The 18,698-nt window shown below is 35.5% G+C and overlaps 1 protein-coding gene across 1 annotated transcript in view; it reads left to right on the forward strand.

Annotated features, from left to right (window-relative positions):
• LOC128551964 (uncharacterized) overlaps positions 1-18,698 on the forward strand; it is a 65,521-nt gene that overhangs the window by 13,529 nt on the left and 33,294 nt on the right. The window contains exons 3-7 of the mRNA XM_053532935.1: positions 5,671-5,781; positions 6,122-6,418; positions 6,826-7,084; positions 7,404-7,757; positions 16,064-16,142. Of these exons, the coding sequence (XP_053388910.1) occupies positions 6,365-6,418; positions 6,826-7,084; positions 7,404-7,757; positions 16,064-16,142 (746 nt within the window). The 5' untranslated portion in view covers positions 5,671-5,781; positions 6,122-6,364. The remainder of the gene's footprint in view (positions 1-5,670; positions 5,782-6,121; positions 6,419-6,825; positions 7,085-7,403; positions 7,758-16,063; positions 16,143-18,698) is intronic.

The following is an 18,698-nucleotide window of genomic DNA, read 5'->3' on the forward strand; positions in this document are numbered from 1 at the left end:
ACCCCCTTTCTGACAGGTGCTGATCGAGAAGGCAGTGGACTGGGCTTCTTGCGACCAAAATCCATTGAGACGCCAAAAAGTAACCCAAGTATGCGGAAGTTCTTGAATCCGTGCTGATAACAGATAATTTGTGTCATCAACCTGGTGAGTGAACCAGGAATTAAGTGTCAACTTGGTAGCGGCCTGTTTCAGACGGTTGTCGATGTAAGATCTGGCAGAATACCACTCTTTTCACGTGTTCAAGAAATATCAACCTGTCGGCAAGATCCAAAATTGATGAAGTAACAGTGTAAGGGTCCGCTTTTGGTCGATATAAATCGTTTGTTCCAATCACGAGAACCACTATGTCCGGAGAAAAATCGGTTATGTCCGACAAATTATTCCGTAGTGTTTCGACATTAGCTCCAGGATAACCAGAATATTGAACAAATGGTGACGACGATATTAGATGTAGCTGTGGCTGGCTCCTAATAAAATGTTTCAAACGAGTCACAAAAGAATGTCCGAAAAGCTGGATGGTAACCGCCATTTTTAATTATTTAACAAAGAAGTACGTCATGGTTTACAGTCCAACGCCGTGTACAAAAAAGAAAGAAAAAAAACCCATCAAACTTTATACGTATATCCCATCCGTACTGCTATGAGTGTAAATGTAAACAAATAAGGTGTGTACTAGATTACCATAAAAATACAATCGATTCACTCAAGATAAAACCAGAAATTAACCAAAATAAACTTAGAAGAAAGAAGAGTGCTTTTCCCTCTGGAAATTTTACCGAAGAAGGAAGATGCCGTTTCCCGATTGGTTAAACGAACGGTATCACGTGATAAAAGGGACTCCCTGGTTGGCTTTTACCGTAGTGCATACATTAACATAATTCAAAATGGGACACATTCGCCCAAATGTACAACAATGGCATAAATAATTGTATCTACCTATAAAATACATTTGTTGTGAAAAATTAGTATGCAAGGAAATGAAAAACAGGGAAAAATGCTCAAAATATCAGAGCACATTTTTGAGATATTGCATCTGGAATTCAGATGTTACGCCGAATACGTATTTAGCCTTACTACTTGTATACTGTTTCCAGTCCCGTTATCCCGAACTCGGATGAGCAGACAAAATCCAAGTGCGCATGCGATGTACGAATTGGCCGGGATACAGAAAAAAATATTTATTATAGTTAGTGAATTATAAATAGGTGATGTGGGTAAAGACTGGACTATTAGATATGGTTTATATGAGGTGTTTTGGATTAAGAATAAAGCCAACACATGACTAAATACAACAACTAGTCTACGGAAGACGATTACGGACGAATTACAATAATACGACTACTGAGGACAATTAAATACGTTACATACATAACATAAACATACAGAATACATAAAATACGGGCAATGTATACTTGACACTGCGAAATCCATTTATGTCATTATCATCAGCGGCAACCAAGGGTTGCTTTTAGCTTTACTAAACACAATCATATGAGTTGCTTTCCCTTTTTGAAATTGACATACATTTCAAGACAACTGTTTTTGATTATTTGCGATTATTGATTTAGTAAAGTTGGTTGCTAACAGCAATGAAGGGGACATTAGATTGCCTGTACTGATTAGTATTTTATCACATGTGTCTGACGTCGTGGGAGTGAAATAAAGTTATTATATACTTTTATATTATACTAGTGCACGGTTACTAAACCCTAGCAAAAATTTGAGCTGTTGACATTTAGTGGTGCAGCTATCATTGGTTTTAGTGCTAACATTTTTTATTAACAGAAGTTTTTTTTTCGAAAATCGGAAAATGCACTGCCGTGCAAGAACACTTTCTACAAGTTTATTGTAATTGCTGCGTCAAAAGCTTTTCTCCGGTTGACGTTTTTGAAATACTCTTTTCTAGATACATTTTCAACCAAGGCGTTTACTTATGCAACAAACAGAACAAGAAAAGAAGTTTCCCAAGAATAGATGACTTTAACCAAGGCTGAGAAATCAACCTCATCCTTAACAAGGTTTTCCCCTGTTTTCTCTTTTAAAGTAGGATACTATAAATGTAAACTGTGTGTGTTATTATCAGTATTTATCTTTATGGTTTGATAAAAAGGGAGATAACTAGAAAATGCTTTTGTAAAAAAGCGCATGTCTCCCCCAATGCAAAGTCCTATAGGCAAGAAGTCAATAGGGGTCAGGAGCGAAAGTCAAAGAGACACTGATGGTTAGCTGCAATAGGGATCATCTACTTGGCATGTCCAGTCATCCCGCTAAATTTCAACACTCTTGGCCTAGTGGTTCTCAAGTCACTGTTCAGGCTCCTGTGACCTTGACCTTTGATCAAGTGACCTCAAAATAAATAGGGGTCATCTACTCTGCATGTCCAATCATCCTATTAAGTTTCAACATTCTAGGTCAAGTGGTTATCAAGTTATTTCCAAAAAATGATTTTACATGAACAGGCCACTGTGACCTTGACCTTTAATAGACTGACCCCAAAATCAATAGGGGTCATCTACTCTGCATGTTCAATCATCCTATGAAGTTTCAACATTCTGGTTCAAGTGGTTCTCAAGTTATTGATCGGAAATGGTTTTCAATGTTCAGGCCCCTGTGACCTTGACCTTTAACGGAGTGACCCAAAAAACAATAAAGATCATTTACTCTGCATGAACAATCATCCTATGAAGTTTCAACATTCTGGGTCGAGAGGTTCTCAAGTTATTGATTGGAAATGGTTTTCAATGTTCAGGCCCCTATGGCCTTGACCTTTAACTGAGTGACCCTAAAATCGTTAGGGGTCATCTACTCTGCATGACCAATCATCCTATGAAGTTTCATCATTCTGGGTCAAGTGGTTCTCAAGTTACTGACCGGAAATGGTTTTCAATGTTCAGGCCCCTTTGACCTTGACCTTTGACAGAGTGACCCCAAAATCGTTAGGGGTCATCTACTCTGCATGATCAATCATTCTATTAAGTTTCAACATTCTGGTTCAAGTGGTTCTCAAGTTACTGACCGGAAATGGTTTTCAATGTTTAGGCCCCTGTGACCTTGACCTTTGATGGAGTGACCCCAAAATCAATAGGGATCATCTACTCTTTATGACCAATCATCCTATGAAGTTTCAACATTCTGGGTCAAGTGGTTCTCTAGTTATTGATCGGAAATGGTTTTCAATGTTCAGGCCCCTCTGACCTTGACCTTTGAATGAGTGATCCCAAAATCAATAGGGCTCATTTACTTTTCATGACCAATCATCCTATGAAGTTTCAACATTCTGGGACAAGTGGTTCTCTAGTTATTGATCGGAAATGGTTTTCAATGTTCAGGCCCCTGTGACCTTGACCTTTGACAGAGTGACCCCAAAATCAATAGAGATCGTCTACTCTTCATGACCAATCATCCTATGAAGTTTCAACATTCTGGGTCAAGTGGTTCTCTAGTTATTGATCGGAAATGGTTTTCAATTTTCAGGCCCCTGTGACCTTGACCTTTAACAGAGTGACCCCAAAATCAATAGATGTCATCTACTCTTCATGACCAATCATCTTATGAAGTTTCAACATTCTGGGTCAAGTGGTTCTCTAGTTATTGATCGGAAATGGTTTTCAATGTTCAGGCCCCTGTGACCTTGACCTTTGACGGAGTGACCCCAAAATCAATAGGGATCGTCTACTCTTCATGACCAATCATCCTATGAAGTTTCAACATTCTGGGTCAAGTGGTTCTCTAGTTATTGATCGGAAATGGTTTTCAATGTTCAGGCCCCTGTGACCTTGACCTTTGACGGAGTGACCCCAAAAACAATAGGGATCGTCTACTCCAGAAGCCCTACAACCCTATGAAGTTTGAAGGTTCTAGGTCAAATGGTTCTCCAGTTATTGCTCGGAAATGAAGTGTGACGTACGGACGGACGGACGGACGGAAGGACGGACGGGCGGACAGGGCAAAAACAATATGTCTCCTGGGGGAGACATAATTACAAGATGTGAGAGAGATATATCCAGATACTTTAAAATGAACATTTACACTGCAGCTATTATCTTCATTTTGGAGCTAAATAAGTCAGCTACAGTAAAGATATGCAATGCTTTATTTTAAAACTTCTAGCTTGAATAAAATAAATTGGTAAAAACGAGAAGTAATTTTTAAGATACCAGGTACACTGTTGTTATTATTCTGAAATGTTCATTTTGTGGTGTTATACTTCTATTAAATGGTGGCAATACCAAAGCAATGCATGAGTGTCAGTGGCTAAAAGGCCTTCTTTTACCATTTAAAACTGGACGCTGACTTTCAAATCACTTTGCCATCGCCACTGTGAGGTTGAAACCCTTCAAGTGATATAAAAATCTTTCAGGCGAGTTAGCAATACAAATGGTTTACCAAAGAGAATGGGTTCTACCCAGGCATCTGTCCATGCCTATAATGGCAGGCGCATAGTCCTTCCTTTACCCTTTAAAGTTGAAAAATTGCCATTCCTAAATTGTTTTGGTGGGACATAAACTCTATAACAAAACAAAACTTCATAACCCACTTCTTGAAGACTCCATGTTGTACGTATATGTTACGTTTTACATCATATTGACACAGTGCATGATATATGGCAACTTTTGTTGAGGAAAACTCATGTGCTGTTCTGGGCATTATTTTGTGTTGTGCATGGGTGGGCACCTGGTAGAACCGCTGACCTTCCGCAAACAGGCTGGATAACTCACATGATGACAAAGCAGGGCCCGAACCCCCAGAGACAATGGTCAAGTGATTTAAAATACCAACACCCTTCACAAATTGGTTACGGAAGGACTTTTTTAACTGTACTAGATGACCAGTTAGATTTTCGAAAATAAAACATTACTGAATAAAACTTTTACATTTCTGAGTAATGTAATGTGTTATTCAATGAGTTTATTATGAAAATTAAAAAAATATGTAAGGTTCTACATAGAAAGATATTTCGCTTGCTATTCTTGCATTAATGGTTTCTACATTTTAATACATGTAGAAAATTATTTACATATAATTGGGTATTCAGTTGGTATGCCTAACACATCCATTTAAAATGTAGAAAATGTTCAAAAATAACTGGATCAAAATAAATGAAGTACTCGTATGACTACAAAAGATGACCAGTGGCGTTGAATGTCTGTTGAATATTTGGATAAATATACTATTTCTTTTGAAGAATGACCGCATATTAAGAAGAATTAGATGTATGAAAAAGACGATTTTCGTTTATTTGAAGGCTAGATTGAATATATAAGGGAATACTTACTGAACTATAGCAGTCATTTTGAAAATCAAGATGGCTGCCACACTGATGGCCGAAAAAATGTTACTAATGGAATACTTAAAATGTATCACATAAGCTTTCTAGGAGACATAACTTTTCAAACCATAGGAAAACATCCACAGGATTACAATTCAACAAACGCTATGTCGCCAAATCTGCCTACGAATAATAATTTGAACAAAAAATAAATGCATAACTCGTAGAAATCTACTTATTCATTTACAGTTGTGAAAGGAATACTATCATCGTTGGCAGCAACAATGCAACTAAATCAACAATCAATGACTCAAACCATGTTTTACTTCCTGCGAACTACAAAGTTAAATGCATCTACAACATCTACTTAAATATATGTTTGCTTTACTTTTCCTTTTAAGGACACCAGAGACAAGCAAACGGGAGACACCCAAACCAACTGAATATTCCTGAAAATGTATACTTACTGATAACCTGGCATCATGAAAGTATATATATTTACAGATAAACAGGTATCCCAACTGAATCTTCATATGCAAGTTTGGCTTTCCTTTTTTTCTTTATAATTCATCAGACCATTTAATGCATTGTTTCTAATAAACTGTGAATATAGGTAAAGTATATTTCATTCTAAAACTGTGATAAAGATGATGATCATAGTGACGAGAATTAGCTATACGTAACTTATATGTTAAATATACATGTTGTTTGAATTATCCTACTTGTTTAGAAATTCATTATTTATCCCGTTTCGTTTTACTTAAAGGGAATGTATCGGATGCAGTGAAAATATATATTGTGCATAGCATATTATCGTTTTATTCATGTTATATAATATTTTATCCTTAACAGTTTGACCTTCTGTTAGCGAAAGAAAAACGTCAAGCCCAGCGAAATCAACGTATAAAAAGCACGGACGTTAAAATTTGTAAGTGGTTGCTAGAACAAGGATAAAGGTGGCAAAAGATATAACCGATCAGTGCAAGATTAAAAGTTAGTCCTCAAAACGTTATTGAAAGGATTACGATAACTTAGAAATTCTTGTAAAACAGTTATTCTACTTCCGATATCAACAATTGTGTGTGTGTGTGTATAATGCCCAGAGCAAGGAGTGTCTTAATGAAGGATATCTTAACGTTTCTTCTATTGGTAAGTTATGAATAAACTGTTATTTGTACTCACAATTGTAGGATTTAAAAATACGGAATATATTTGTAAGAAAAGAAATAGTTGCCTGTATTGAAAACTTCCATTTAAAGCCGGCAGTGTATTGTTATTAAGTCTTGATAGGAACTTTGCTCAACTTGGGCCATAAGACCAGGATTGTCTATTGGGTATATGTGATGCCCGTCGTCTGTCCGTACGTCAATATATTTTCTGTCAAATATTCACCTTGTTAAATAACCTTATAACTTCCGAGTGCAGCCGTAAAAAGTGTTCCCGTACTCAATTTTCTAATTATTTATTTTTTGAAACCTAAACACGTTTGTGAGTGAAGTTTAATTGTTAACACGTTAAAATAAGATATCGTGAAGAAAGTACACTTCTTGTTTCAGATATTACTAATAGAAAATCAACATGTGACTGCCATTGATGTTATTGAATGTGAAAACCTATCACCACTTCAATATTGTCCGCCATTTGATAGTTCTCAATGGAAAAACCGTGCATCTTGCAAAAACTGCACTGGTGGCACGAAATACCATTGTTGTAAAGACTATGACTCACCCAAGTTAAACTGTGAACAAGATGATTACGATTGTAAAGAGGAAATATTTGTGGAAGGCTGCGCTAAAGAAAAGTTCTGTGAAAAAGGTATAGCCTTTATTTGGTAAATCATATGATATGCCTTTAGACAGTGGTTAGGCACACTATTATTGTGTATATCTTCTGTTAAAATATCAAGCAATTAAGACGTATTAATTGAAAGTCCTACTATTTTATAGATATACCTATGTATAATACATTTGTTTTATGGTGCATCTTGAGTTGCAACTGTATTCATTCAAACTAATCGGAGTGGCTGGAAATATTTTTCATTTCAGTTGAGATGTTGAATGCCAAACATTCATTAACCACAATATGAATTACTTTATTTAAACTTCGCTTTCTTATATAATGTGTTTTTTATAAGGTGAAGAACCAATCCTAGATTTCGTAAAAGACCAGGTAAGGTCGGATACACCAAGGGTTTATTGCGAAAAGTGCTACAACAGTAACCGCTACAATAGCTTTGCTTATACCTCATCGGCCAAATACTCAGAATGTCCACGTAAGAAAATAAACATCTGTACACCTGCCACTCACAAAGTTGAGTGCGGGAAACAATCAGATGAAACCAGTGAACGATTCTGTAGATGCGATGTGAAAAATGGATATTATCCCTACTCTCATCCTGATGATCACCCATCAGACGGATGTAGTTTTATCGACTACGAATGTGGAAACGACCCACCAAAATGTATGCCTGGACAGCAGCTATTGCAAAGTATGTTTTATTTTACGTTAATATTATGTTGTTTTCTTTTTTACCTGTCCAAAGGGGCAATATAATATATTAAATCTAGCCAACGGCAATGTCATATTTACCAAGGTTATGACGATTGCCAGTACAAAACACCGGTGGGGATATAAGATGCAATCCGCAATCATATTAATGTCGCTAACATGGGAACTCGGCCTGCTAACCTTCACTGCGCTTCTGCACCTCTGATTACATTATATTGTATACTGAACAACACAAGAAACTATCCAGATGTATATCTAGTATATTTTGAAATTAAAAATTAATTTTTCAAATTTGAATTGTTTCTTCATACCAAAATTACACTTGAAGATCTTCACGTGATAATTTTTTAAAATTCAATCAACCGTGAAGTCAGTATTCTGACAATAGCCTTTTGAAAGGCTATATCTTCTGCGCGTCAGTTGCATTGTAATATCTCAATTTGGCGCTCGCGCTTAATTTGATTCAGTCGTGCGGTACAACCAACAATATTTTTAAAACTTTATGTTGTTTTTCGAGTTAGCCAATTATCAATATTTCCAATGACAATAAAATTTCACAAAGAAAATTGTTAATTACAGGCGCGCGAGAATTTCGTGCAAAACGACTATTGTGGGACTACTGACTTCACGGTTGATTGATTTTTTTAATTGTACACGTGAAGTTCTTCAAGTGTAATGTAATATGAAAAACACAAAGGATTTATAAATTAAAGTTTTTAAATAAAAATTACCCCAGTTATAAAACTGGACACAGTCCATAAAATAAACAAACGTGTTTGTAAACATGGACGGATCCAAACGGAAGGGGGAGAAGCATTTTATAGGGATATATCGATGGCAAAATATAGTACATATTTGTAGCTCTGAGCAACCTATTAACCGGGCAAGTCTATTTTATAAGTACAACAATACTGTTGACCCAGTTAAACTAGCTGTAGTTTCTTTTGCTGTTCAATATATTTGGTGCTGCTCGCAATAAATCCTTCTGCTCAGTTAAGTTTTACTTTTATCAGTAATCCATCATCTTACCTAAGTTTTTTTCTTTTATATAAATGTTACCTATGATGTAACATGTAGTTGAAAACCTTTGAAAAGAAAATTTTGCGGGTCATCTCGTAGATGAATATTTTGTTCCTCTTTTGTTAAAATTGCAGTTATTTTACAGTTTAATGGAAAACGATTTTCGGTATGAATATTCTTTGGCATGGTTCTTAATAGAGAAACTTAAATGTCTTTTATTTGTTGTTTTTATTTTTGTACCCCCCGACAACAAAGTTGTAAGGGGGGGCGTATACTGGTTTCAGGTTGTCTGTCTGTCTGTCTGTCCGTCTGTCTGTCCGTCCGTCTGGCCGTCTGTCCGTCTGTCCGTAGACGCAATCTTGTGCGCATCATCTCTCCTTATCCCCTTGACAGAATTTAATGAAACTTCACACAAGTGATCAGTACCAACAGTAGTTGTGCATGGGGCATGTTAGGTTCTTTTAGAAAAAAAAATTGCAGAGTTATGGGACTTTGTTTTTTTGTTACTATACTATATACATAGACACAATCTTGTGCGCACCATCTCTCCTCATCCCCTTGACACAATTTAATGAAACTTCACACAAGTGATCAGTAACAACAGTAGTTGTGCATGGGGCATGTTAGGTTCTTTCAGAAAAAAATTTACAGAGTTATGGGACTTTGTTTTTTTGTTACTATACTATATACATAGACACAATCTTGTGCGCACCATCTCTCCTCATCCTCTTGACACAATTTAATGAAACTTCAAACAAGTGATCAGTAACAACAGTAGTTGTGCATGGGGCATGTTAGGTTCTTTCAGCAACAAAAATTGCAGAGTTATGGGACTTTGTTTCTTGTTAACATACTATGTACATACAGTCTGCATATGCAATATTGTGCGTGCCTAATCTACCAAACCCTTGCACACAATTTAATGAAACTTCACACAAGTGATCAGTACCAACCCTAGTTGTGCATGGTCATGTTACATTCTTTTAGATAAATATTCTGCATAGTTATGGGACTTTGTTTTTTGTTCTATACTATATACATACAGTCTATATACATACAGTCCTCATAATTATGCAATCTTGTGTGCGTCAAATTGCAATGTACTGTGTCAGTGCATGCGGGGGGGGGGGGGGGGGGGGGGGGGGGGGGGGTGTGGTACATTCATCACCTTTAGTGATAGCTCTAGTTTAACTTTATTATAACACATAACAAAACTTTAGCCAATTCGTTAATAAGCCTAATAATTCTGAATCATGTTCTGGTTTAAAAATTGGCGTTTGGGACTATAGTTTTCTTTCTGTGTCAATAAGTCCTAATTGTGTTCAGTGTGTAAATTTTAATTATAAAAGATTAAATTAAATTGTTAATTGTTTTAAGTTTTAAACAAACATAACATTTTTAGATAAAAGGATTAGTATTACGTGTCACGATTATCTGCTTAAAGTATTTTAGTTCCATGTCAAAATCATATTATGAGAACACAAAATACAGAATTATATAGAGTACAAGTACGAAAGTTGCTAAAAGTTGTTAAAAGGGGAGCGGTGGTCTAGCGGATAAGGTGTCGGTCGCTCAACCCAGGAGTCGTGGGTTCGAGCCTCACTGGGGTCACGACCATGACTTCTCATATGACACCAGTACTGGTTTTTCCAGGAAGCAGACTCGAGAGTGGTTCCAATAAGCTTGAAGCTTTCATCACAATCGAGCTAAAACAAATTAGTATAAACTAAAGTTGCTACAGGAAACTCCGCGCTAAATATACATAGATTAGGTAACGATGCTGGTGTCTTTGTTGTAGACCCTAGGCAACCAGACAGTCTGATAGGGTTTTATGAATGTTGGACAAAGAGGCGTGAAACCCGCAGTTTGAAAGGAAAATTCAATGTGGCTATTTAGATTACCTATTGGCAAAATTAAACCTTGAACAATAATGCCACATAAAAGAAAAATTAAAGACGTAAATAACGTCCTTGGTAAAGTTAACGAAATCACATGACAAAAATTTAGAATACATGTCAGGATTTGATATTTTATTCATATTTGTGAAAGTTACAATTTCAGTTTTTTAAGGAATGAAATGATTTTTTTCGGTGTTCATGCGAAATGAACGACAGAATAGGATCTGCAAATCCATGAATTGCGCTCATGTTTAATTTGCTGATCCTTTTCTGTAGTTCATTTCGCATGAACACCGAAATAGTTTCATTTCTTACATTTACATTATTTCCTTTCCATTTCTAAACAAGGTAATATTATAAATTGCACATATTTTGTGACATTTAACATTAAAATCAGCTTCCCGGTCGTTCTGTTCAACACAAGGAATAACTGCGACGTCACCAAAGGAACGTTCTACCTGACTATACGCGGACGTCGTCAAAACAGCGGTCGGTTATTACTAAGCAGCGATGACGTAAATTTCTCGCCTTAGCTTTTGCTGTCCATACGAAATGAACGTCATAATTTTCAATGGAAAAGAATAGGGCGAATGTAAATATCAAATGTTAAACTATAAAAACATCAAAAAGTTAAGAATAATAAGCGTTTAGAAAATACACATGGGATGACGATAAGTAACTCTAAAAAAACGACTTTTAAAGAAATAGTACGTAAAGTACCAAGGACGTAATATCTTCTTCAAATAACTGCATAAATATATGGATTACCTTTTTTTATTTTTTTAAAGAACTGTGCACTTAAAACAGAACGATTCGAACAAATCACACCTTCAAGCATGTCTGATATTTGTCATTTGTATCATTAAAAATGAAAGGGGTAAATTCAGAAATAGTCAAAATCGGCCTAACTTCAAAAATCTTTGAAAATCATGTAAATCAAGCATAAATATGTCCTTATGCATATTTCATTACTGTAATTACCTTTTTTGCACGTTTGTCGCGTTTTCCGGGCCTTTTATCACGCCTGCCTAAACACACTTTTAACGTCATGTCGTTGTACAAAACACGTATAGTCTTATCCATTTTATTTGTAGTTTGCGCATGAATTCTTAAAATACAACGGACAAAACCGTTATTCACATTTTCCTTGCTTTTAATTACATGTCAGCCGTATGACAATATGCTTAGTCGCGAAAACATGTGACCATGAGTACTAATTTTCTGAAGTGGCAAGTCGATCAATTATCATTTTAATGTCTAAATTTAAAGTAGATTTTATTTCCATTTAGGATAGGCACAATGATAGATAATACCTTGAAGTTGACAATATTAGTAGATCTAAGCCCTTTAACTTTTAGAAGATTCTCACGTAAATTGTCGGGATATGTCTACGTAACGCTTGAACTACAAATGAATTCAGACACGTTTCGTGTAAAAATAGGCAACGGGAAAGTTCAATTTTCACCAAGAGCACAGGCCTCGACCTCAAAAATATTACCATACGGACGAAATATAATTGTTATTTAAAACATTCTTGCAATTTTGTGGTCGAGGCATGTGCTCTACTCGAAATTTCCGTTGAGATATGGCGAAACCTGGTGAAAATATCTAAAAAAGCCGTTCAGTACCAAATTACCCCTCGCAATTTTCATACAAAAACTCAAAAGATTTCATCAGAATATCTAGCAACAAAGAGATCAAAAGTTGAACTTATAGAAAATATGGATTTTATCAAAAAGTGTTAAATTTTAGAATTCGTAATTTTCTTGGGCCGATTTGAATCCTTCGTGGTCTTGGCCATTTTATCTGATGATAAAAATTACAAATTGGTTATTTGCGCTGTGCGATTACAGATTGGTTATTTGCGCGAAACATTAGTGCAGCTGCTGCCAATATTATTATGCAAATTAGGCAAACGGTAATTATTGCAACACACTGAGCAAAATATTTGGATGCGCATACACATGTACATTTAAAACAATATTGGTAAACCATCAATGTGTGCTTTAGAAATGCACATTCACATGTTTAAGATTGTATGGATCAAAAGTATTTCTTTCTGGCACATTCATCCGATGAAACCGAAAAGGAAAGGAATTTTCCAAGTGATGTATGACAAAAATGCTTTCTTTTCTGCTCTTTGATTTCTTTCCTGTCTTATAAATTTTATTTTTCTCGTTTGTGTTTTAAAGTTGACGCCATTATTATTAGAAAGGCTAGACATTAAAACTGAAAATTTGAAATTTTGCAAATCGAATGGACACAGTCGTCATTTACGACATACATTGCTCTGATAAAAAGCCATTAAAATATTTTGCGCCTGTGGGCGCGGAGAATAAAGCCTAATACAGACTGTTCCATGTGTCTAGCGTTATAGCTTAAGAGCAAACATAAGTTTTCTTTCCGTTGAAACAACAATTTCAGTTGTATTGTTTTTGTTAGAGATAACTGCTGTTACATTGTAAATATTACATTAGCCGTAATGTTATTTATCATTTCATTCTGTACTAACATGTTTGAAGAAACATTAGGATTCCATTGAACGATCACCTCGTCAGAAAGATTAGAAATATAGTGTCGTCAAATAATTTAAGCTCCTTACATAAACTTGTCTTCATTTTGTGCTGTGTTGTGTTATTTGATTTCCGAAGGCAGTAAAGTAGGCAATAAAAATACTGTTTGGGCTTTGAGCTTTTATACTGTTCTTAAGATGAACAATCATAATTATATCAATAATAATATTTATTTTCTCCTACATTTTATAAATTCTGTAACAGCTTCTTTTCTTGCACACCTTCAAGTGATTTTACAAATGCCAGCAAAACCTATCTAGTACCACATACATGATCACTCTCGTACTGTAAACTGACAACTAACGAAGTACATTAATCTACCACAAGCTGTAGCATCGACGTCTCGTTAAAACCAAAATAGTAACCCTCGGACCAGAATTCCCGTCTACATCTACAACCAATGATAGAGTATTATACTTTATTACTTTTATTTACTGTCCAAATAATTAGTGATTTTGTCATTTGCCGAGAACTGCTGTATTGGCTGAGTCGAAAGCTTAAGAAATAATATATCTCATCCAGTGATTTGTCATTGAATAATTCATTGTTTGGAGTTCAGATGCGAAGAATTATATCACGAGGGCGTAGCCCGAGTGATATAATAATACGCATCTGAACAACAAACAATGATTTATTCAAGAGCAAATCACTAAATGAGATATATTATTTCGATTCTAACACGTTACCAAGGACTTTAAAGTACATCCTTGAGGAATTTATTAAATATTTGGCCGTTTTCAATTGGTTTCTTTTCCAGCGCGCCGCTATATGCTGTTTAACGCTATGACGTAATATTGTGACGTCAGAACAGTGAATTGTCGTATAATAATTCACTTTTTACAGTCTTCTTTGTTTAATAGGAAAATGAATCGGATCGTGTTAGAATAAATTATAAAGTCAGTATAAAATCACATTCTTCATGACAATATTTTCAATTAAGTTTATGATATTTATTAATGAACGATATCGTCAAAGACAACAAAAAGACATTATTTTTATTTTATTATTATTCCTGATATATGGGCATGGTTACCTTCAAAGCACACTGACCTTAGTGTTAAACTTGTCTTCTGTGTGATGACGTGACTCCTTTGTGTTTGCAGTACTATAATTAACTCGACTTTTCAAGAATATGTATCTAGCTATTTGGACTCACCCGTACGTCGACTTCGGCGTTCGCGTCGCGATTTTTTTAAAGATTTTATGTGTAAGCTGGTATCTCAGTACCCTTTGAAATTTCACACATTTTTTCGCTTTAGTGATCTGACATGCAGTGTACGTGTTCCATAACTCTTCTTTGCATTTTAGCTCGAGTATTCGAAGAATAGGTAGATCTATTGGACTCGCCCTTGCCTCGGCTTCTTGTATATAAGCTGGTTTAACAGTAGCCACTTGTGGCAATGGATTGAAACTTCACACTCTTATTCTGTAATAAAATGACTTAGATTGCACAGGTTCCATAACTCTGTTTTGTTTTATGTTTTACAAAATTATGCCCTTTTTCGCAATTTTGAATTTAGTTTTTGTACGCAAGCTGGAATCTCAGTACCCGCTAAAGGAAATAGATTGAAACTTCACACACTCGCTCACTTTGATGACCTAACATGCACCGCACAGGTTTCATAACTCTACTTTGCATTTGAGCTTGACTATTTAAAGAATATGTAGTGCAATTGAGCTCGCCCTTGCGTCGGTGCCGGCGTCGGCCTCCCGATTTGATTAAGATTTTGTATGTAAGCTGGTATAACAGTAACCACTTGTGGCAATTGATTAATACTTCACACACTTGTTCACTGTGATGATCATACTTGCACTGCGCAGGTTTTATCTACTTCTCTACTTTGCAGTTTTACAAATTATTATGTTTCTTTTTCGGCTTAGCAGTTTCTTTTAAATATCAAAATTTATAAACTAAAAAAGTCTTATATTTAAGGATGTACAAGCTTATTTTTGTTGGGTTTTTTTCAAGAAGAAAAATGTTTCTTCGAATATTTCTTTCCAACAATTTTTTTTTTCCAAAAATTAATGCTTAATAATTAAAATATGGACAATTATGTACCATTTAACCAAACAGATTCTACATGCTGCGAAAAAAAATTCATCCTTATTTTTGACTGGTATTTGTCTAAAATTGATGCAAGATGAACAATGGTGTAGGGGTCGGTAATTTCAAATATCTGTTAAAGTAGATCAGGTTTGGTTCAGATTTTTTTCTGACTGATATATATAATGTAAGCTACAATTGAAATAAAAAAGTTTTCAACATAACACTTTATATTATCTAGGAAATATAAATTACAACAAAAAGAACTAAATACATGTAAATCAAAATTCATATTTTTTAAATATCAGCATGTAAAAATGAAAGAGATTTGTTAGTGACATTTATGCTTATGTAATACTGATATAAACATGTATTCATAGCAAACTGTAAGACCTGAAATCCCAATAATTGGTAGGATATTAACTGCAGTACACCATATAAAGTACCGCTATTTTTTTCTATTTTACAAAATTTCAGAATGCTTAAGCAGTGGGTGAAGAAAATGCCATATAAAATTAAAACGACTTCGGTGGCCTGTGCTTTTTCTTCTCTTATTTGTCTTAGAAACTTTTGTTCTTCAAGCTCACAGAGTATGAAAAAAAATCTTAACGGTAGAAAAAATACGATCCTGTACATACTTAAAAATGATTTTTGCTGCTTATTTAAACCTGTTAAAAAGTTGAAAGGTGAAACAAATGCAAAGTTTCGATACAACTTATTTTCAACAAAGCGTTTTTTTGTATTTTTGCAGATTACACATGCGCAGCACTTTGTAAGGAAGGATTTTATAAAAAGGAAGATTCTGACGACTGTGTTTCTAACCCTACAACGTAAGTTAATAAAGTTTCTCATTTCAAATTGCTAACACAGACGGGAGAGTATACAGCCTGCTTCTTCCGACCTAGCATCCAGTTCGAAATATCTTTTTATCTTATCATATAAAACATCATTGCCCTGCCAGACCTATATATCAAAGTAAAACTAGAGATGCTTTTGAGAAAAGCGCATGTCTCCCACAACTGCCCCTATGAAAAATGTTAGTTTCTCTAGACGAGTGGATCCAATTAGATGGTCTGGATGAGTGGATCCAATCAGTAATTCAAGGGCCATAAATCAAAAGTGCCTGGGCGGATTTGGCTAGTTATCGAACTTGGGTAAGGTCTTATGGCCAAACACATTTTGTTCATGTTTGGTGAAGATCGGATGAGAAATGTTCGACTTAGAGAGCGGACAAGAGTAGACAGACGGATTTTTTCGGTAATTCAAGGGCCGTAACTCTAAAATGCCTGGACCGATTTGGCTAGTTATCGAACTTGGCCGAGGTCTCATGGTCAAACACATTTTGTTCAAGTTTGGTGAAGATCGGATGAGAAATGTTCGACTTAGAGTGCGGACAAGAGTAAAAAAGCCAATTTTTCGATAATTCAAGGGCCGTAACTCCAAAATGCCTGGACCGATTTGGCTAGTTATCGAACTTGGCCGAGGTCTCATGGCCAAACACATTTTTTAAGTTTGGTGAAGATTGGATGAGAAATATTCGAATTAGAGTGCGGACAAGAGTAAAAAGACCGATTTTTTGGTAATTCAAGGGCCATAACTCCAACACGCCTGGACCGATTTGGCTAGTTATCGAACTTGGCCGAGGTCTTATGGTCAAACACATTTTATTCAAGTTTGGTGAAAATCGGATGAGAAATGTTCGACTTAGAATGCGGACAAGCTTTGTGACAGACACACACACACACAAACACACACACACACACACACACACACACACACACACAGACTGGAGTAAATCAATATGTCTCCCACACCACTGTGTGGTGGGAGACATAATTAAATCACCCAGATAATACTTTTGTAACCGTTGTACAGTTATTGATCACATTTCATCTGCCTGTAAAGAAAGACAAGGGCGGTCTAGCCGCATCTTAGTCGTATGACAGCCTAGGCAAAGTTCAGAAAATATATTTAGAATTTAAACATTTCCGATTATCTGGTGCATGCCAAACAACTAAGGCAGTGTCTCAATTACTAGATGAGTATCTAATTCAGCCGCCTCTATTATGATGGCTGGTGATAATGAATTTGAAAATCCCATGAAAATGCTGTTTTCTGTGAGAACGAAAATTAATTGTATCATTTCGAGAAAAATGCCAGGTGAGAGTAGAGCAAAATTTTAACATATACTTTGCTCTTCATTGTATGGCATTTCCAGTCTGTTAATTCATAGGATTTCATGACAAAAACAAGTAAAATTTCGGCTTCCGGACACAAAATTTTGAGGCTAATTTTAGTCCGAAGTTGCACACCTTGTAAGACCTGTCCCGTATTATCTGCAACGACTAACTAAAACGCATGAATAATTCTATAGCACGGGACCAAATGAATAATGATGGTAAGAGAAAAGTACCTTATAACCAATTACCTTTTTCGCAAATGTGAATGTAAGTGGATCGGTACCACAGGCAATACTGTAGACCCGACTGTCTCTAAAGAGCGAGGGAAATCGATGTTAGGAGCACTAACTGGTTTTGTCTAGACTCATTGCAAATTAATGAAAAGTGAATAAATCTATTGGAATTGGTGTAAAATGATGTTTCTTCTGTTGCTTTTTAAAAAAAAATATCGGACCTTTTTAAACCAGATGGGGTATTTATTTTATTTGAGGATCTAGCATGAGCTTTTTGGAAACATTTTAGCATTGCAAAGGTCCAATGTTATCGAATTTATTGAAAATAACAAATATCTTGATGATTAGATTGAACCTGAATAAATATTGCACGGATAATGTAAATAAGTTCAAGAAATTGCTTTCGGAAGGCTTTATTCTAAATTTATTTCTTTTTCAAATGAGTGTGGTCTGTGTTAACATTGTCTCAATATTTTGTGATAAGACTATAGAAGTCGTTTGGACATATACTTTTCGTGATGATAAATGAAAAACTAGAATAAAGTTCAAACAAATTTCTTTCGTTATAGGCTGATAACTACCAAATCGAATGTAAGCCTACGCAAGTATAGATCACAAGTAGGCCAAATATAGATAGTCCTAATCTTTCTGCCTCACAGGATGCCCTTTCTCAACAGCATCCTGTTTTCTTTTATTCTCCTGCGTTTCAGTATGTGTTTACAAGTAGCATACATATATCGAAATCTGCACTGGTCATCACGTGGCAACAGAATGTTATCGGACGGCGGTCATAATAGTTTAGTGATAAAATGAGGTTGTTGCCCTGGAGATGTAAATTTAATTCGCTTAGAAAAAAATGTCTTTCTTTAAAAGAGAGGTGTTTGCTTGTAGATGGGTTATATTCTTTGCTTCAGTAAGTTGTATATTACAGCTAAATTCCAGCAATTTATAGCTCACAAACAAAGTAAAGGGA

This window comes from Mercenaria mercenaria, unplaced genomic scaffold (genome assembly GCF_021730395.1).
Source record: "Mercenaria mercenaria strain notata unplaced genomic scaffold, MADL_Memer_1 contig_1871, whole genome shotgun sequence".
NCBI lineage: Eukaryota > Metazoa > Mollusca > Bivalvia > Venerida > Veneridae > Mercenaria > Mercenaria mercenaria.